The sequence below is a fragment of the Taudactylus pleione genome, unplaced genomic scaffold (genome assembly GCF_031769625.1).
Source record: "Taudactylus pleione unplaced genomic scaffold, aTauple2 ptg000190l, whole genome shotgun sequence".
NCBI classification, from domain to species: domain Eukaryota; kingdom Metazoa; phylum Chordata; class Amphibia; order Anura; family Myobatrachidae; genus Taudactylus; species Taudactylus pleione.
Window position 1 is genome coordinate 4193192 of NW_028284592.1, and position 21122 is coordinate 4214313.

The window sequence follows — 21122 nt, forward strand, 5'->3', positions numbered from 1 at the left end:
ACATATCAGGCGGCCTGACTCGAGTCATGAGTGACGAACCAGATATGACATCACGGCGCAGTAGAGATATGTCTGTCTGCAGCCTTTCTAGAGTCAATGGCAGTCACACACATTTACTGTATGCAGCCGCAGCGCAATCGTGCTTTCCACGCTATAGCGCCTTTCATTTGTTACCATCAACACAACCTTCTTTATATATAACCTGATATTTTGCATTGTTTTTATTGAAGATACAAAGAAAATACTCCGTTGCTAGCTACACCGGCGTACAAGCAATTAGGTACAAAACCGAATGTGAACTGTTACTCTAGTATATACTATAATATCTGCCTATTAGAAGCATACACAGAGGCGTTCGAAAAAACTAGCCATCAACAAATATGGCCACGGTCGGGTTATCCCTACTCACCAAGCTTTATTTGTATGTAAACGTGTCACCAAGTTTTGCCTGACGACTATTTACGCAAACGTAAGTTGAGGGCACGACGCATGCGCTCTGGGGAGAGTCACGGGAACCCTGACTGCACGTGTGCTAGCTGTGGCTGTGATACGGAAGCGGCTGGCAAGTGACCCCATCTGTAATACGGTGCGTTTTATGTCCCACGGTGTCTCCATGGCAACCATTCATGCTCATCTAAACCTAACGTGTGTGTACAGCGTTAGAGCCCTGTGTCTACACACTAACCTAGGAGGTTAAGCTCCCCACTGTATATGTGTGGGTGTGCATGTGTCTTAAAAATAAAAATAGTGGTGCCCAAACAAACTTACAAGCTTGTGCAAGATTTGTAGAAGCTGCCATAGTCTGGTAAAGTCTTCAGTTACTTATTTTATTGCTGTCTGCGATTATTTTAGCACATCATAAAAATGTAAAATCATAACAATAAAAAGTGCTAGCAGGGGGTCCCGTTCCGTGTCATCCAAAAATTCTCTCTATGGGGTCAGTCCTTTTCCGTGCGATGATCAGGCACGAGTTGAGGTGCGAAGTGTCAGTCCGTTGCCGGTGTTTTAACACCGTTGCAATGGCGCATCGCACCCTTTGCACGGAATAGGATTGACTCATATAATATATGTGTGTTGTGACCTGCATGATACCTGTATTTTTGCTATGTATTTGCTTTTAATGTATTAAGATTAATATCGTCACTATAACAGCACTTATTGCTGGTGCTAACCTGCTATGTCATGTTTTTGGCTTGTGCGTTTTTTTATTTTTTAGATCTGTATCCTCTGGGCTCAATTCAATTGAACGCGAATTACATAGCGCCGGGAGGGAGCTCCCGGAGCTATTCAATCCAGCGCGCTGTTAAGGATTTCTTCTTGCACCCTTCCAGGGGTGCGAGCAGAAATCAGACAAAAGTACAGGTGCAATGTCGTTTTCTGCCCGTAGCGCCACGGAAACAGCATCGCGTCGGGAAGTTTAATCGGAGAATGCCTGTTCTTGCGAGTAACACCCTGTTTAAGGCGCAAGGGGCGGGAGAATGGGCATTCTCCGACCTAACAGCACACTGAATTGAATAGCTCCAGAAGCTCCCTCCCGGCGCTATTTAATTTGCATTCAGTTAAATTGAGCCCAAAGTTAGGTGCATGTTTGTCCCATTTATTCTTGAATTATCTTACTTTAAAAGGCAGATTCTATGAGCCACAGGTTGAGTCATGTAATCTGTTTCTGCGGCTAAAGTGCCCAAAGATATTCAGTAACTGACCTGGGATTAACCTGCACTAATGCTGGGTACACACTAGACGATGTGTAGTGTGTATCGACCTCGTTAGTGACGGCATCTGGCGGGGATTCGGCAGCATGGCCCTTTGCTAACGATGTCGCCCATCGGACCATGCAGGTCCGACTCGCGATGTCACTGACGACGCGCATCGTCAGCGACATAGCGGGTACACACTAGACGATGGGCCCGATATCTCGTCCAATCTGGCCGGATCGGACAGCATAAGCCGTATGTAGTTCAATCAGCTGACGAACGACATCGCATAGTGCATCGGTGGGTGTGTAGAGATGACAGTGTAGTGTTGCTGCTAGACTGTTTTACGGGGCACCGAACCCTTACCCGATTTGAAAGCACTGAAATGTGCCCTGCCCTTATGAAACAGCCGTCCCCAATCACAATCAAAGGCGAGTGAATAGATTTTGTGTGCATATGCACACCATCTATTCACACTACTGTGTGAACTTGGGGGCAGCCCAGTATCTCCGTGAGTGCTGGGCATACCCTCTACAGTGATGAAAAGGGGGGCGTCTGAAGGCCACGCCCCCTTTTCTGAGTGGACATGCCCATTTTTTGGGGGGCGTGTGCTCTGAAGTGCCCTTTTCTGACAGGCACCCTGCCCTACCGTGAACACTATATTCCCGGTATATGTAATAGCCTGCGGACTGCAGGTATCGCCGAGTCCCGTGCAGGACTGCCGATGTTTTAAAGTATCTGTCATTTAAAAGGCAGAATCAACCTGGTTTTGCGTGTTAGATGCCTGCTACTTTAAAACATTGGGCAGTCTCGCACGGGACTCGCTGATACCTGCTGTCCGCAGGCTGTTACATATACCCCGATATGTGTGTGAATGATGTCGTTCACAGACCTATCTGGTCAGCTGTGCAGCACAGCCAGTGCTGATATATTTTGCAGATGTATATCTGTACATCTGGCTGTCTGTACGACCAACCTGACGACCAACCCATATTGCTGGCCCAGGGTCTGCTGGCAATGACTTCAGGACCGGTTCCTGTGGCCAGATATATTGGTTGGCGTATTGGTAAGTGTGTATGCAGTATATTGTTTGTGCATACCACTTACCAAATTGTTGGATCGGTCGGCCCATTGCTCAACATTAGGCAGCAGTTATCACTCATTTCTGCCTGCACCTCCAGAATCTGAACTACAACGGCTATAGGTCTACCCCATTACTGTAAAATAAAAATGCTTTGTTATTTTATATGCAAGTACTTTCTATTCAGTTATGTATCATGCGTTTTTTATATAAAGATTATAGAGCACAAGTTCTCAAACTAGGCCCTCGGGACCCCACTCAGTGCACGTTTTCCAGGTCTCTTAACAGAATCAAAAGTGAAAAAATTATCTCCACCTGTGGATCTTTTAAAATGTGTCAGTGGTTAATGACTACACCTGTGCATCTGCTGGGTGACCAGGAAAACGTGAACTGTGTGGGGTCCTGAGGACCAAGGGCCTGATTCAGACCCACTCGCGAGCGGCTGTCCGCTCGCAAGTGGGTCGATGGTGCGCATGCGTGAGACGCGACGAGCGAAGGACTTTCCTTCGCACGTTGTGTCTGATCAAAGGGGGCGTGCTGTCGATGTTGATTGACAGCACGCCCCCTTTGGTGGGCGTGCCTCCCAGACGGGGGCGTTCCCAAGGGAACGCCTACCGTCAGAAGCCGGCCCCACTGACATCACTAGTGATGTCAGTGGGAGTGATTTTGGCTCTGATAGAGCCAAATTCACTCCGGGCCTTGCGGTTGAGAAACTCAACCGCAGGCTTCGGCTCGCAGTGGCGATGGTCGCGATGGTCAAGACCATCGCGACCATCAACCTGCACGCTCGTATATGCTGTGGGTGGTGACCCACAGCTATACGAGCGTCCAGGAGGACGCTCCATAATTATGGAGGTGGGCCCTGATTCAGAGCGAGCGCTCTGTTCAGAGCGTCCGGCTCTGAATCAGGGCCCAAGTTTGAGAACCACTGATATAGAGAATTGCCCACGAACATGGCCTTTCTATTTAATATATTACTGCAAAATGTTGGCTTCTTGTCTATATGCTAGCTACTCTGTAACATTTTATATCGGTTAACAAATATTTCTGAGAATACACTTCAGCACATTTAGGGGCCAGTGGGGGAGATGTAAGAAGCTCAGAAGCGGTATCAGCACACGTTATGTGCACTGATACCGCTTCTTCCTGATGTATGATCGGGGGTTTGGCGGTAACCCTGTCACTATCGGCGCTCCTATCTACAAGATAGCAGCGCCGATAGCCTGGGCCATGTATGAACGGTCAGATCGCCTGACCGTCCGGCCCGCTGTAGCTGTTGCTATCGACGGCTACAGCCTGGCTTTGCCCTATTTCCACAGCAGGGACAGTGCTGTCCCTGCTACGGCGGCTGCCGGCTCCATACTTGCGAGATCCTGCGCATGCTCAGTGGAGCTGGCCGGGACTGAGACACAGGGCAGCAGCACTAGGCTGATGCTCTGTGGTCTCTAGCAGGTAGAGCCGGAGGGGGAGTTAACGCTCATTTCGATCATTCGTAATGAACAATCGTGCACATCGTGTGTTGATTCTGTGTTTTTACGATGCCGATGCGTGTCCTCGCAGTCGTATAGTTGGATCGCAGTTCTTACTGTAAAACCGTAAGATTACGATCTATTGTGTACAATGTGATACACATGTATGCGTCTTATCGTATGATCGGAACGATCAATTGTACACCATTTGACCACATTGTATGGAGAATTTCAAAGGAAGAATTAATCGTACAACACATCTTACCAACATAAAATCGCACCGTGTATGGCCAGCTTTAGGAGCTGATTGGTTAATACTTTTACAATTTTCTCTCTCATCAAGCTTTGATACGTAGGCCCCTAAATATTTATCTTTGTTATCAAAATAGTGGATAGAGTTGAGAAAAGCCAATGTGCCATGCTGTACTAATTGTTTCCCCTTCAATTCTAGGCTGTCCCTATATAAGGGTAGCATTGTTCTAGTGGCACAGACTATAGTTCTATATCTTACATGCTTTGCTTTTCTACAGCTTTTGTCATGGAAGCAAAAGGTAAAAAGCAGTTCAAAGCAAAACCGAAGTCTCAACACAAATCCCCCAAGAGCACCACATTTAAGAAAAAAGGTAAATTTATTTTTCATTTAAATATATGGTGGAATCTGTTGTTGAGAATTGCTCTAACTTTTATCATTGTGCTGGCTTCTGCCATTGTCTGCCTACATTAGAATTGTTATACCTCTTTAATTTTAAACTCATGATGTGTTTTTTAATGTCTGAGTGACTTATTGTGTTTAGACTTCGGCTTATTACACACACAACGCTTTTGTCTGGACGGGAAAAAAAACGCCAAGGTTTTTTCCATGGATCTGTCACTTTCACAAGCAACGGTATTGTGCCGTGTAGACACACTTGTAAAACCTGAAGACTCAGTGATCGCGCTGAGCCAAAAAAATGTGAGTCCCAGGGAACCCTTAGTTTAAAAAATCTGGGTCCTACCTGACCTTTTCTGGGTCCCATCTAAATTAAGGTTTTCTGTAAATCTAACAATTTAGCAGCTACATCCCATGAAGCATGTTGCAGATGACATTGGCCCTGGTAAGAAAAAAAACACACATTGGCCCCGACATGAAGAAACACACACACATTGGCTCCCACATGAAGAAAATACACACTTTGGCCCAGATAGGATAAAGAAATTTAAAAAATTTCCACAGGAAAAAAAAAATGAAACACATTGATTCAAATTCAGTGCACTGCAGCCTGCCCTGCTGTGTCACTGCATCACTGTAGCAGGGGCTGGGGCAGAGGCACACATGGGGGCTGGGGCAGAGCCATACATGGTGGCTTGTAATATATATCTCCAACTGTGGGCAGCACTATACAGTATATTGCGCCCAGCAGCAGTGACATCAGACTGGCTGCCTGTCATTACAGTGCGCCGGCTGTGGAGAGCTCTCAGTCGGCTCTTCAGTACTTAGTACATTGGTGTAGTGAGCAGTCTCTGGACCTTCCCTGCTCACCACACTGAGCTCTGCAGCCAATCAATCATTTAATGGGGAGTCAGGGATTGTCCGCAGCGGAGCGCGTCCCTAAGGACCCACCCATTCCGAAAAAGTGAGTCCCTGGTCCTCGATATTGTGATCACTGAGACTGTGGATGGTTAGAAGGTGAACATATAACTAAATACTATGCATAAAATGATGTACTGCACTATCTATAGTGACTGCACTGCAGTCGAGCTTGTCAGTGATTATTCATGGCTGTAACACGGCGACTGTGCCATATTCGTGTCGGCTGAAAGCACACATATATTTCTCCATTTAACTGAAAACAGCCCACGGGGGAAAAAAAAGTTAATTTTTTTTTTTTCAGACAGAAAAACCCGTTGTGTGTGTAATAGCCCTAAATCTCCTGCTCCTACAAGATGCTCTGACACTAAAGCTCGGTACACACTCTTCGATATATCATTCCGGCAAGCATCGGAACAATATATCATTCTGATTGTGCAGTGTGTAAGTCACAACAGTCATTTATCACATCGTCCCATCTGCTCTGCTGCACGTCAGATGGGACGATGCAATGAACGGCCAGGTGATGACACGTGTAGCATGTAATAACACTTTGTGCCGTCATACACCAGATCGTACAGCGTGTCCGATGAGCGTAATGTATGGTTGCAGCACGCTGTCGGCTGGGTCAGAAATCGTCTATTGTGTGTCCAGATTTAAAGTGGGTGAGCATAAAACAACCTGTAGCCAATCATATCATTAGAATGTTCACAGCAGCAGAAGATGTAAGTGGAGATTATATGAGAGGCAGTGAGCTGCCCGCTCCTGTAATGATCTTGGTGAGAATGGAGCTTCATGTGACTGGGTCAGTGTGATGATGTGATGAGGTAAGCTGGATTAGCAGATGCTTAGGTAGTGCAAGGAGCAGCAAGTTGTAAACACTAGCATGATATCATCAACACAATTTGTGTTTTGTAATGCAAAGAAAAACTAGTTGTGATGGTTGCTTAGATTTGTTAGATTAGGATGTCGAATTGGAGCAATGTGTTTCATATTTAATTTTTTTTTTTTTTTTTAATTAGTACTTGGCTCCCAAAAGCAGCATGGCAAAGCCACAGGGCAGAGCCCAAAGGGAAACCCCAAATCTAAGAAGTTTGAAAAAGGCAAAAAGATGTCTGACAGAGGAGGGGGTAAAGCCAGCGTGAAACAGTTTCCATCCAAAAGTACGAAACAGGGTGATGGCTTCACAAAGAAGAGAAGGCATCAAGAAGAGGGCAAAGAAGGGGGTAAGTTTAACTGAAAGTATATCCGTTTTATTAGCTCCTTTTTTTTTCTAGAATTACCACAAAGGCAGGAGATATGAATGGGTTAGATGTTTTCTACTGCTGGAAATATGCACTAGTTTTTGGGAAAAATGGGACTCACCCTCCTGCTGCTACATCACCATGAAATGTGCATGCATTTCCGCCACCACAATCAAAAGCATGTCCAACTCCATATGAGGCCATGTATTGGCAATGTGAAGTGTTCATTACTTTCAAAAACCCAAAACATATGAAAACTTCATATACATGAAAGCATAAATGGGCGCATGCTGGATACCTATTGTTTACCTGTTCAACAGTGTAACTTTCCATTCACCCTTATTATAGCCCATTTGTTAAATTGTCTCTCTTGTCACAGGCTCTGAAGCCAAGAAACCAAAGTGGGACGATTTAAAAAAGAAGAAGAGGGAATTGAAACAGACCAGGCAACTTAATGAAAAGAGTAACTATGACATCATGACCAAGTCCAAGCAGATTTGGGAGAGTATCAGAAGGTATGGTTTATGGAGATTATCATTCTCATTTGGAACTTTTGTGATGTGGAGAAAAATCAGTTGTGTTCTAGTCAGGATCTGTTTAATGCATGTGACATAATTGCTGATGGCAGAGTGGTAAAGTTGCATCAGAGCAATGCACATTAAAAAAGTAAAACTTTTTGTTCTCTGTATTAGTGTAAGGTGACTTCTCATTTACTAATATTTGTATACAATATCATGTAATGAAGTGTAAAGTTAGAATTTTTTGTTTTAATGCAAGCAAAAAAAAAAAAAGTAACCGCTTATTTTACCTCCCTGTCTATTTTGTCATATTACACGAAAGGGTTAAAGTGATTTGCACATTATTACGTGTAACTGGTACTGGTATAGACTAAAGTGAGAGTTTTTAAAAGTGGAGATGTTGCCCATAACATGTGCAGTACGGGTCCTGTATGATCGCACGCAGATCAGCAGCAGACTGTGTGTCGCCGCCGTTGGGGGGAGGGCGAGGCCAAGATCTCTGGCTAACAGAGGTTTTTTAGTCTCTTTCTCTCATCTGCGGCGGCTGGCTTGCGTGAGCCAATGGGTCACTTAGCCGGCTGATGTTACGCAGAGTATCCGATGCTGCGTTGGACCACGCAGCATGGCGTGATGCCTCCTGCTGTATTACCATATCTGAAAAGTTGCCTTGAAAAAGCTAAATAATTGAAACGTGCGTCGGCTCCACCGGTCGCACGGAGCTATATGTTCTTGACCTGTAAATCTATTGTTATGAGATAAGGTGTATGACTGAACTGTCTAATGGATGCGCTCTGAGTGACAGCGGGGCTATCTCAGGAGGGATGGAGATATATGCAAATGGAGAGCTTATTACTGCTCTCATAAGTCCCAGTATAGAGAGCACTTAAATCCCGCTGCACGGAGAGTTAATGAGACGAGCGCCGTTCCATATGAGCAGCTTTACTGTGTATATACAAATGTGAGCGGCCTCACTATACAAATAGACAAATACTTAATGAGCATACCTGATGTTATGAGAAGCATTGTGATAGTGTTTATGTAATTATGAGAACACAAAATACCCATGTTTCCAATTAAATAAGTAAATCAGTAAATACGCAAAGCCGCATGGAGTAACACTAATCCCTTATTATAATACAATTAATGTATTTTAGACTGGAGAAACGGTCAATACACTTGGAGAACAGATAATGTATATTGACACATATGGAGACTTTATTTACAAGAAATGTGTTGTACATATAAATGAACCTTCTGCTTATACAGGTGCACTAATACTATTCTAAAGAAATCCACTGAAAGTACCCTGTGTCTAGAAAACTTCCATGGTCTCTATCTATCTCGAGACACATGTTGAAATTACACTACTGTGATTACACTCCAGAAAATTCTGAATGTACTAGAAAATACTCTGAAGCTCAAAGCTCCATTGTTCATTGAATTCACAGAACTATATAACAAAGTATTAATCTCTATGTATATCTTCAAGTGGATAGCAAGATAGAGATATCTATCTATCTAATATATTAGTTCCCATGCAAATTATGTAATATAAAGGGAAGGTTTAAACCCTGGAACATCATACTGAAATTACATGCTAGAGTGTGGGATGTAGATTTCTACTTCAGGGTCCATAGGGGGTCCACAGGGTTGACCTTGGGGTATAGCTGGATCTGGATCCACGGGCACCACGCAGTTAAAGCTTTGCTGCTCCCAGGATGCACTTGGGTCCGTCTTCCTCCATACCCCGCCCCCGAGCCACAGCACCTCAGTTTTAGTTGGTGCCCGGCCGGAGTCGGGTCACCCTGCGTAGTGGGGCTGCATAAGCAGCCCCTAAGCTTTATTTTTTATTTTTTTTAGAAAGAAGATTTCTACTTCAGGGTCCATAGGGTATCCACAGGATACCTTGGGGTATAGGTGTGACGTCAGTCGCAGGGCACCAAAGAGTTAAGCTTTCAGCCTCCCAGGATGCACTAGGTCCCCCTCCTATACCCCGCCCCCGGGCCAAGGCACCTCAGTTTAGTTTGGTGCCCGGCCGGAGTCGGGTGCACCTGTTGGAGTGGGGGCTAGAAGAGCCCCTGAAGCTTTTTCTTCATGCAGCTGTGGCTGCACATCTGGATGAACTGCATGGACAGTCAGTCCTGACGTCCATGCTGTCTTCCCTACACCCCGCCGGTACCAGAACGCCGGTACTGATCCGGGGATGCTGGTGGGCGTCTGGGGTCACAGCTAGCGGTGACCCCAGATGCTCCGGACCATGGCCGGATTCAAGGGGGACAGAGGTAAGCAGTGGGGTCCCGCGGTGGGTCCCCGCTGATCACATGGTCCTAAGTCCCCAGGCAGGGGGCTCCCTGGGGACTGGCTGCAGCGTGGAACCAGGCGACCAACCTGCGCTTCCACTACCCCCTGGGACAGCGGACCGCAGCAGAGCGGTAGCGCTGCGGCGTCCCAGGGGTTAAATGCATGCCAGGGGAGCGCGCCTTCCCTGTCTCACAGCCGGCGCCTCCCCCGCTGCACACAGCCCTCTCTGCACTGTGCTGACTGGTCCTGTGTCAGCGCTCCTCCCCCAGGCCAGCTTCTCTCTGCTCCTCGGCGGCCATCTTCTCTGCAACGCATGGTGAACGCTGCTGGAAGTCTGGAAGGAAGCATCGTGGTCTGGGTCCCCCCGCATACCTCTCCTCCGCTGTGGCTCAGGTCTGTGTATGCAGCGCTGTGTCCTACCAGGCCCTGTGTCTGTGTAGTTGAGTGATCAGCGCTGTTAGTGCAGGAATTGTTATTTCTCTGCATTGTATGTGACTGTGCTAGCGCTGCCTGTAACTTTTCTTCTCTAAACTGTCAGCTTTATTACTGTCCCTGTTCTTTCTGCTAAAGCCCTTGCGGTGCGGTGCTGCAGGGTGGTCTCTCGCCTATTTAATACTTAATTGGTGAGAGAGGTCACATACGTGGTGCCATCATGTCTGAAAGTGATTTTCCCCTCCGGCTACAGTGTACCACGTGCAAAGTACCGTTAGCGGAGGGGGAGGGTAGCGCGGAGGGCCTTTGCCGGCAGTGTTTGTCCATGGCGCGGCCTATTACGGTTACAGCACCGGTACAGGAGCCGCCCTGGGCTTGTTTCGCTCAGGCGTTAACAGCTTTAGTGGGCCAGTTAGCTCCGCAGCCCGCGTTTACTCCGATGGGTTTGTCCCAGCAGTCTGTGGTGTCGTCACCCATGCAGGGGTTCCCACGACAATTGGTGGTACCCCACAGTCTCCCTATTTCCCCGCTCCCGGGTTCTCAGGAGCCAGCGTGGGTTAACTCCCTGACGAGTTCTGTACAGCACTTGTCGGATGTGTTGCAAGGGGAGTCTGTGATGCGGCCTCATAAAAGGCCGGTGGCGTCTCTGTCCGCTCCTTATGAGGATGACGAAGGGACGTCTGATGATGGGGAGATTCTGGATCCTTACGATCAGGAACCTCTCCATACTAAGGACGCTGATGCTAAGTCCAAAGTATATATTCCTGGACTTATTCGGGCGGTCCGCACAGCCTTGGTGATTGAGGACGAAGTTCCCCCAGCGGCTAAATCTAAGTATGCCTTTTTCAAAGATGTGAAGGGCGATGCCACAGTCTTTCCTCTTTCGGGTCAGTTGGTGGACCATTTAGAGGAGGCGTGGAAACAACCTGGCAAAAGATACCAGCCGCAGAGACGCCTGGCGGTGGCTTATCCGTTCGCGGATAATTATTTTGCTAAGTGGGAATCCCCTCCACAGGTGGATTCTCACGTGACCCGTCTTGTCCGTAGTGCCACATTGCCGATGCCATCCATGTCCTCCCTTAAGGATGCTACGGACCGCAAGGTAGAAATCTGCCTGAAGTCCGCTTATTCCCTTGCAGGGGGGGCAGCACGGCCGGCTATGGCCATTTGCTGGGTTGCCAGAGCGATGGAGCGCTGGGCGGATTCATTAGAGGCTTCTTTTGAATCCGACTGTCCGGCCGAACAGGCGGAGTTGATTGGCAATCTCCGTGATTCGGCCACCTACATCAACGAGGCGGCTCTAGACATTAGTACTCTGGTGTCTAGAATTTCTTCAGCAGCGGTAGCTGCTCGTCGCACCTTGTGGCTGCGATCCTGGAAGGCGGACGCAGATCCAAGAAAGGTCTGGAAGCGTTGCCGTTTACCGGAGAAGTTCTCTTCGGTCCGGATCTGGATAAGATTGTGGCCTCGCTGGCGGCAGCCAAATCTGCTTGTCTCCCGTCGGCCGCTGCTCCTTCTGGTTCTGGACCATCGTCCTTTCGGTCATCTAGGGCCCAGGGCAGGCCCAAACCACAGTCGTTTCCTCGACAGGCTGGCCCTAAGAAATCGGTCAAGCCCCGGAAACAGGCATGGAGTACCAGACGTCCGGCCCCCAAGCCAGATGACAAGCCTGCGGCCTGACGGACCGGGTCTCCCCTTGGGGGATCCCAGGGTGGGAGGCCGCCTGCTGCAGTTCTCCCGGTGTTGGTCGTTCACTACGACAGACACTTGGGTTCTGGAGGTGGTCTCTCACGGGTACGCCCTCTCCTTCCGGCACAGACCCCCGGCTCGATTCTTCACCACGGGTCTACCATCAGACCGGAACAAGGCTACGGAGCTGCGGAAGGTATTGCACACTATGCTCCAGGCTGGAGTTATAGTGCCTGTTCCATTCTCCCAGAGGGGCCAGGGTTTCTATTCAAATCTATTTTTGGTACAGAAACCCAATGGGTCATATCGTCCGATTCTCAACCTCAAAGCACTCAACAACTCTTTGCGGGTCCCGAAGTTTCGGATGGAGACCCTACGGTCCATCATTCTGGCGCTGGAACCTGGGGACTACATGGTGTCATTGGACATACAGGACGCTATGGCGGTCATGGCGGCTTCTCTGCGGCTGCAAGGAGTCCGCATGTTGCCGTACTTGGACGACCTGTTATTGGTGGCAGGATCTCCAGAGCTCCTGTTACACCACTTGGACCTGACCATTGCACTGCTGCAACGGCACGGCTGGCTAATCAACTGGCAGAAGTCCACTCTAATCCCGTCTCGGAGGATTCTGCATCTTGGAGCCTTATTGGACTCGGGACAGCAAAGGATCTTCGTGACGGAGGACAAGATCTCTGCTTTACAGTCAAGGGTGCGCAGTTGTCTGCACAGCCGCCGGGTGTCCTTACACTCGGCGATGAGGTTACTGGGCTCCATGGTGTCGGTGTTCGACATGGTGGAATACGCCCAGTTTCACTCCAGACCTCTGCAGCACCTGATCCTGTCCAAGTGGAACGGGCTGCCTCAGTCTCTGAAGTTCCAGACGATTGTGCTCACCCCGGAGGTTCGCCTGTCCCTTGCGTGGTGGTTAAAGACGACCCACCTCAACAAGGGACGTCCGTTCTGGGTTCCAAATTGGGTCCTGTTGACAACGGACGCCAGTCTTCGGGGCTGGGGAGCAGTTTCGGGTCCACACTTGTTCCAGGGCAGGTGGACGCCGACAGAAGCGGAGCTTCCAATAAATATCTTGGACCTCCGTGCGGTCTTCAATGCTCTCCTGCAGGCACAGCGGTTTCTCCAGGGTCACCCGGTGCAGGTCCAGTCGGACAATGCTACCACCGTGGCCTACATAAACAGGCAAGGAGGAACTCGCAGTCGGGCGGCTCTCGTAGAGGTCTCTCGGATCCTGGTTTGGGCGGAGCGCAATCTTCCGGCCATATCAGCGGTCTTCATCCCGGGAGTGCTAAATTGGGAGGCGGACTTTCTAAGTCGCCAGGACGTTCATCCAGGGGAATGGTCCCTGCACCCGGACGTTTTTCAACTACTGGTGGACAGGTGGGGTCTTCCAGAAATCGACCTCATGGCGTCCCGGCACAACAACAAGTTGCCGGTGTACGGGTCTCGCACAAGAGACGAAGGGGCGTCTCTGGTGGATGCTCTGTCCGTCCGGTGGACGTTCAGGTTCGCATACCTGTTCCCTCCGGTCTCCCTTCTTCCACGGGTAATCCGGAAATTCAAACAGGAAGGAGGGACGCTCCTGTTGATAGCTCCCGCGTGGCCCAGACGGCACTGGTTCTCAGACCTTCAGGGTCTGTCCGTGGACAGTCCTCTGCGGTTGCCGCTACGACCGGACCTTCTGTCTCAGGGTCCTTGTCTTCACCCGGACCTGACTCGGCTGTCTTTGGCGGCGTGGCTGTTGAGACGGCCATGCTGAGGTCCTGGGGGTTTTCCAGCTCTGTGGTGCGTACCATGTTACGAGCTCGGAAACCGTCTTCCGCGAGGATATACCATCGCGTGTGGCATACATTCTTCCAGTGGTGTCGACCGAGAGGTTATGCACCGCGGGAGTTTCGTCTGTCTCGGATTCTCGCCTTCCTGCAAGCGGGACTAGATCATGGGCTTCGCCTTGCTTCTTTGAAGGTACAGGTTTCGGCCCTATCTGTCTGGTTTCACCGTAGGATTGCTACAATCCCGGATGTGCGCACCTTTATGCAAGGTGTTCTCCGTATTCAGCCGCCCTTTGTTCCACCTGTGGCGCCTTGGAATTTGGCTGTGGTCCTGAGGGCTCTCCAAGGACCGCCGTTTGAACCACTGGGCTCAGTGGATATTAAATGGCTAACAGCTAAGACTGTTTTCCTTCTGGCCGTTGCTTCAGCCAGACGTGTTTCTGAGTTAGGGGCTCTTTCTTGTAGACCCCCTTTCTTGGTTTTTCATGGGAACAGGGCAGTGCTCCGCACTCGGCCCGAGTTTCTTCCCAAAGTTGTTTCCCAGTTTCATGTTAACGAGGAAATAGTTGTTCCGGCCTTTAACTCACCGGGTCTTTCCGTGGGTGAGGCCTCTTTGGATGTTGTGCGGGCCTTAAGGACTTATGTTGACCGCACTTCTTTGTTTAGGAAGTCGGACGCTTTGTTGTCCTCTATGGCTTCTGTAAAAAGGGTTGGCCTGCTTCAAAGCAAACTTTGGCAGCCTGGATCCGTATGGCTATTTCTGAAGCTTATCTTCATGAAGGCCTACCGGTCCCTCCTTCTCTGAAGGCTCATTCCACTAGGTCTGTGGGTCCTTCGTGGGCAGCTCGACGTGGTGCCTCGGCAGTTCAGATCTGCAAGGCTGCTACGTGGTCTTCTGTCCATACCTTCGTGAGGTATTACAGGTTTGACACCTTCGCCTCTCAGGATGCTTCCTTCGGGCGGCGGATTCTCCTTTCTGCACAGGAGCGTCCCCACCCTTAAAGGATACTGCTTTGGGACATCCCCAAGGTATCCTGTGGATACCCTATGGACCCTGAAGTAGAAAATATGAGATATGGTAAGAACTTACCCTTGTTATCTCTATTTCTACGAAGTCCATAGGGTTCCACAGGACTCCCGCCCTGTCGCACCTGTGCTGCAGATGGGCTTTGCTCTGGTCACCGGTTTTCCGTCTCCCTCTGGTGAGAATGTGATTCTTGTATGTGTCCAGATCTTTGTTCTCTCTCTTCCTTCTCCTCCTCCGGCCTATGGCTTGGTAACTAACTGAGGTGCCTTGGCCCGGGGGCGGGGTATAGGAGGGGGACCTAGTGCATCCTGGGAGGCTGAAAGCTTAACTCTTTGGTGCCCTGCGACTGACGTCACACCTATACCCCAAGGTATCCTGTGGAACCCTATGGACTTCGTAGAAATAGAGATAACAAGGGTAAGTTCTTACCATATCTCATATTTTTATTATTTTATTTTTACTATCTTCAGAGCGGCAGCATCAGACTGCCCATCTGGACGTCCACGCTGCCGCTCCAACAGCCCCGCTGGCGCTGCGACGCCGGTACTGATCCGGGGATCGCAGCGGGACCCCGGAGTCAGTACTAGCGTGGCTCCGGGACCTCCCAAGGACTGCTGCCGGACTCAAGGGGCCAGGTAAGCCGCGTGCAGCGCTGTCAGCGCTGCGCGTGGAGACAATGCAGTCTTGTAGCCGCCGGTCTCTGGGGACAGACCGGCGGCGCTAGTAGCGGCGGCGGGCTCCCCCACTATGTGGAATACCCCGCGTGTCTGCTGACCTCCAGGGTGTAAGACCGGCGGGGAACCGGCTTCCCTGGGGGTTTCATACTAGCAGGGGAGGCAGCCTTCCCTGCTTCAGTGCTCCTCCCCTCAGCCCAGCGCGCCTTCTCTCAAGCGTGCTGGCGTCGCTGGGCTGTTATCTCCTGGCCACTCCTCCTCTGTGCTCTCCGGCGGCCATCTTCAGGCAGCATCGCAGAGCTCCCAGGCAGGCTTACAGTGGACCAGTCCCCCTGCGTACCTCTCCCCTGATCAGGACGGTGTTCGCAGCGCTATAGCCCTCCCAGACACTGAATCTGGGAGGTTGATTGTAGCGGAAGGTGCAGTGAGTAATACTTCTCTGCATGGTATGTGACTTTTGCTAGTGCTGCTGTCTGTGCTTTTTTTCTACTTACTGTCAGCTTTTTACCTATCCCTTTCCTTCTCCTACGGCCCGCAGGTGCGTGGGGGAGTGGTGTTCTTTCTGTGTAACCTCACTTATATAAATCTACGTATTTGTGAGGTCCGTCACATACTGCGGTGTGCTCCTCAGTACCATATTGTGGGCTGTTTGGGTTGCATACTTGGGAGTGCGTGGGTGTTATACGCCTTACCTCGTTTCGGTGAGACACTTTTAGTGCAAATAAGTTTGTGTCATGTCTGATGAGGGGAATGAGCGCTCCGAGGCTCCAGTGTTGTTTTCCTGCCGACGCTGTTCGGCAGGGGTTGACGGGGCAGATTTGTCTCAGGACGGTCTGTGCGGGCGGTGCCAGTTGGTACCTGGACCCTCTAAACCCCCGGTGGCGCAGGATCCTCCGTGGGCGATGTTTACGCAAGTGCTGGCGTCAGTCGCGGACCGACTTGCGGTCCCGACTGCGGCCCCTTCTAGGGCGTTTCCCCAGCCTACCATCCCCCGTTCCCCGGGTGTGACTCGTCTGGTGCAGTCTCCTCCCGGGTCTCAGACTGTGGGTCCTTATGCGGGTTTGCCGGTATACGTGCAATCCCCCACGGTGCCGCAGCAGTCGATGGTACCTTTTCAGGGGTATCCTCAGGCAGTACCCCCGCCTTGGGTGGACGTCCTCTCCATCTCTGTTCAGAGTCTGGCGGCTTCGTCATCGGCTTTTCAAAATATGTTGCACAGTGATTTGCCCCCACGGGCGTCCAAGCGTTCCGTTCCGGCTTCACTGGCGGCTCAGTTCACGGACACGGACGTGTCTTCGGATGACGGGGAGATCCATGAAGACTCTGACTCGGATGCCGGGACCCAGGAGGTGGAGTCTTCCATTAATGTGCCGGCATTGGTTAGGGCGGTGCGGGCCATCCTTCACATTGAGGAGGATGTGCCTGCCCCCAGGTCAATATACCCAAATTTTAAAAAGGCCAAGGTAGCTTCGACGGTTTTTCCCCTGTCTGATCAATTGACGGATCATATGGCAGGGGCCTGGCAGTTGCCCAGCAAGAGGTTCCAACCGCAGAAGCGGTTGGCTTCGAACTATCCGTTTCCGGAGGCTCATTGCAGGAAGTGGGAAACTCCTCCAGCGGTGGATTCCCACATTACCCGCTTAATTAAAAGCGCTACGCTGCCTTTGCCGTCGATCTCCTCCCTGAAAGATCCCACGGACAGGAAGGTGGAGACTAGTTTGAAGTCTATCTACTCTCTCTTGGGGGAGGTGGCCCGTCCGTCCATGGCCATCTCTTGGGTGGCTAAGGCCATCGAGAGCTGGGCCAATGCTTTGGAGGATACCTTTCCGGAAGATGCTCCGGAGATCCAGAGAGCGTTGATAGGTCAAATGAGGTATGCGGCTTCCTACATTGGGGAAGCATCGTTAGATGCAAGCCTGCTAACCTCTCGGGTGTCGGCTGCAGCTGTGTCGGCGCGTCGGTCCTTGTGGCTGAGGTCTTTGAGAGCTGACAATGACTCCAAAAAGGGGCTGGAGGCCTTATCTTTTAATGGGGAGTTGCTTTTTGGTCCAGACGGACAAAATTGTGGACACTCTGGATCAGCCTTCCTTCGGCTTCTGCTCCTACCAAGGTACGGAGCTCTGCTTTTCGGTCCTTTCGGGTTCAGGGCAAGGCCAAAGGTCAGTCCTTCCCGAGGCAGTCGACGACCAAGGCCGCTTCTAAGCCCAAGAAGCAGGCCTGGAGTGCCAGGCGCCCTTCTTCCAAGCAGGAAGATAAACCTTCTGCCTGATGGGACGGGCCTCCCTCTGGGGGACCCCAGAGTGGGAGGCCGACTTCTTCTATTTGCCCAGTGCTGGCACAATACCACCACGGATGCCTGGGTTCGAGAAGTGGTCTCCCAGGGGTACGCCCTGTCTTTTCGGCACAGACCACCCCACCAGTTTTTCTGCACGAGTCCTTCTCAGGATACGACCAAGTCCTTACAGATTCAGGAAGCTATAGAGTCCTTGCTGACAGCAGGGGTCATTGTTCCCGTTCCTCAATTACAACGAGGGACGGGGTACTATTCTTCTCTGTTTCTGGTGCGGAAACCCAATGGTTCTCATCACCCTATCCTCAACTTGAAGTCTCTGAACAAATTCCTCAGGGTTCCCAAGTTCAGGATGGAAACGTTACGTTCCATCATTCTGGCGATGGAACCGGGGGATTACATGGTGTCCCTGGATATCCAGGACGCCTACCTCCATGTTCCGATAGCACCTTCGCACCAGCGTTAACTGAGGTTCGCTATCCTTCAACACCATTACCAGTTCCGGGCGCTACCCTTTGGTCTCTCCACGGCACCGAGGGTGTTCACGAAGATTATGGCGGTCATGGCCGCACATCTTCGGAACCAGAATGTACGGCTGCTACCGTATCTGGACGACCTCCTGTTGCTGGCGAGCTCCCCGGAGGTACTGCTTCAGCATCTCCACTTGACGATCGCTTGCCTGCAAGCGCACGGGTGGCTGATAAATTGGAAAAAGTCCTCCCTGATTCCATCTCAGCGGATGGTTCATTTGGGAGCCCTGCTGGATTCTCGTCAGCAAAGGATCTTCCTGACCCCGGAGAAGGTCTCCTCCCTGCAGCTGAGGATACACAGTTGCCTGAGCAGTTGCCGCCTATCGGTCCATTCGGCTATGAGGGTTCTGGGCTCCATGGTGTCAACATTCGACATGGTGGAATTTGCCCAGTTCCATTCCCGGCCCCTGCAGGGGCTGATTCTATCGGAATGGAACGGGTTACCTCACCAGATCCGCTCTCAGTTGCTGGTGTTGTCCCCGGAGGTTCGGCAGTCTTTGGCTTGGTGGCTTCAGACAGCTCATCTGGTCGAGGGGCGCCCCTTTTGGATCCCGTACTGGGTCCTGCTCACGACGGATGCCAGTCTTCGGGGTTGGGGGGCAGTGACCGGCTCGTTGTCACTTCAGGGTCGTTGGTCTGCGGAAGAAGCTCTTCTTCCCATCAACATTCTGGAACTGCGGGCAGTTTATCGGGCCATGCAGTCGTCCGGTCCCGCTCTTCACGGAAGGGCGGTTCAGGTGCAGTCCGACAACGCCACCACGGTGGCGTATATCAACCACCAAGGAGGAACTCGCAGTCGGGCAGCGATGTCGGAGGTGTCTCGCATCCTTGCTTGGGCGGAGTGTCACATTCCAGCGATCTCTGCAGTCTTCATTCCCGGAGTCCTCAATTGGGAGGCGGACTTCCTCAGCCGTCACGACGTGCATCCCGGGGAATGGTCGCTTCACCCAGAGGTGTTTCAGCTACTCGTGGACAGGTGGGGGCTGCCGGAGCTGGACTTGATGGCCTCCCGTCACAATCACAAGTTGCCCGTTTACGGGTCAAGGACAAGAGACGCAGGCGCCAGTCTGGTAGACGCGCTGTCGGTGAAATGGACGTTTCACCTGGCGTATCTGTTTCCTCCGATATCCTTACTTCCTCGGGTTATGCGGAAATTCAAGCAGGACGGCGGCACGCTCGTGCTGGTAGCTCCGGCGTGGTCCAGACCTCCTTGGTACTCCGATCTGAGGTGTCTCTCCATCGACGCTCCGTACCTTCTTCCTCAGCGTCGGGACCTGTTGTCTCAAGGGCCCTGCCTTTACCCGGATCTGGGTCGGCTGTCTTTGACGGCGTGGCTCTTGAGACAGCCGTCTTGAGGTCTAGGGGTTTCTCCAGTTTGGTCATTGGTACCATGCTTAGGGCACGCAAGCCTGCCTCCGCACGGATTTACCACAGGGTGTGGCGCACTTACTTTCAGTGGTGTGAATCCAGAAACTATGATCCTCAGGTGTTCCGGGTTTCCAGAATCTTGGAGTTCCTTCAATCAGGTTTGGACCTCGGCTTACGCCTGGCTTCTCTGAAGGTTCATGTGTCTGCTTTGTCCGTGTGGTTTCAGCGACGGATTGCTACACTACCCGATGTTCACACCTTTTTCCAGGGTATTCTCAGGATACAGCCTCCCTTCGTGCCTCCTGTGGCTCCTTGGGACTTGGCGGTGGTGCTACGGGTCTTGTAGGGTCCTCCCTTTTGAGCCTCTTGAGGCGGTGGACCTCAAGTGGCTGACGTTCAAGACCGTTTTTCTCCTAGCAATTGCTTCTGCCAGGAGGGTGTCAGAGTTGGGGGCGCTTTCCTGTCGCCCCCCCTTTTCTGATTTTTCACCAGGACAGAGCGGTGCTCCGCACTCGTCCTGAATTTTTGCCCAAAGTGGTCTCCAAGTTCCACATTAATCAGGAGCTTGTCGTGCCAGCTTTTCAGTCACCTGATCTTTCAGCTGGTGAGGCTTCCTTGGATGTAGTCCGGGCACTTAGAATCTATGTGGACCGGACTGCTTCGGTTAGGAAGTCGGATTTGTTGTTTGTCCTCTTCGGTTTTCACAAGAGGGGTTGGCCTGCCAACAAGCAAACGTTAGCCCGTTGGCTTCGTTCAGTTATTTGTGAGGCTTATGTACAGGAGGGTTTACCTGTGCCAGCCTCTGTTAAGGCTCATTCCACTCGTTCTGTGGGTCCCTCTTGGGCTGCTAGACGTGGCGCCTCCGCTGTTCAGCTGTGTAAGGCGGCCACTTGGTCTTCCATTCAAACGTTTTTGAGGTTCTATGCGTTTGACACCTTCGCCTCTCAGGATGCATCCTTCGGGCGCCGGGTACTCCTTTCAGCACAGGAGCGTCCCCGCCCTTAGTTGAACTGCTTTGGGAAATCCCCAAGGTCAACCCTGTGGACCCTGAAGTAGAAAACAGGAGATATGGTAAGAACTTACCTTTGTTATCTCTGTTTCTACGAAGTCCATAGGGTCCACAGGGCGCCCGCCCTGACGAATCTGGCTTCATATGGGCTGTGTGGCTGGTCACCGGTTTTCCGTCTCCCATTTCTGTGAGTATGGTTTCTTGTGTGTTCCAGTCTTCCTTCTCTCTGTTTAGTCTCCTCCTCCGGCCTTAGCTGCTTACCAACTGAGGTGCTGTGGCTCGGGGGCGGGGTATGGAGGAGGACGGACCCAAGTGCATCCTGGGAGCAGCAAAGCTTTAACGGCGTGGTGCCCGTGGATCCAGATCCAGCTATACCCCAAGGTCAACCCTGTGGACCCCATGGACTTCGTAGAAACGGAGATAACAAAGGTAAGTTCTTACCATA

At 51.1% G+C, this 21122-nt stretch overlaps 1 protein-coding gene across 1 annotated transcript in view; it reads left to right on the top strand.

Annotated features, from left to right (window-relative positions):
* Positions 1–450: 450 nt before the first annotated feature.
* PUM3 (pumilio RNA binding family member 3) overlaps positions 451–21122 on the top strand; it is a 70958-nt gene continuing 50286 nt past the window's right edge. Inside the window, exons 1-4 of the mRNA XM_088476588.1 lie at positions 451–586; positions 4775–4867; positions 6834–7037; positions 7435–7570. Coding sequence (XP_088332714.1) covers positions 4783–4867; positions 6834–7037; positions 7435–7570 — 425 coding nt within the window. The 5' untranslated portion in view covers positions 451–586; positions 4775–4782. The remainder of the gene's footprint in view (positions 587–4774; positions 4868–6833; positions 7038–7434; positions 7571–21122) is intronic.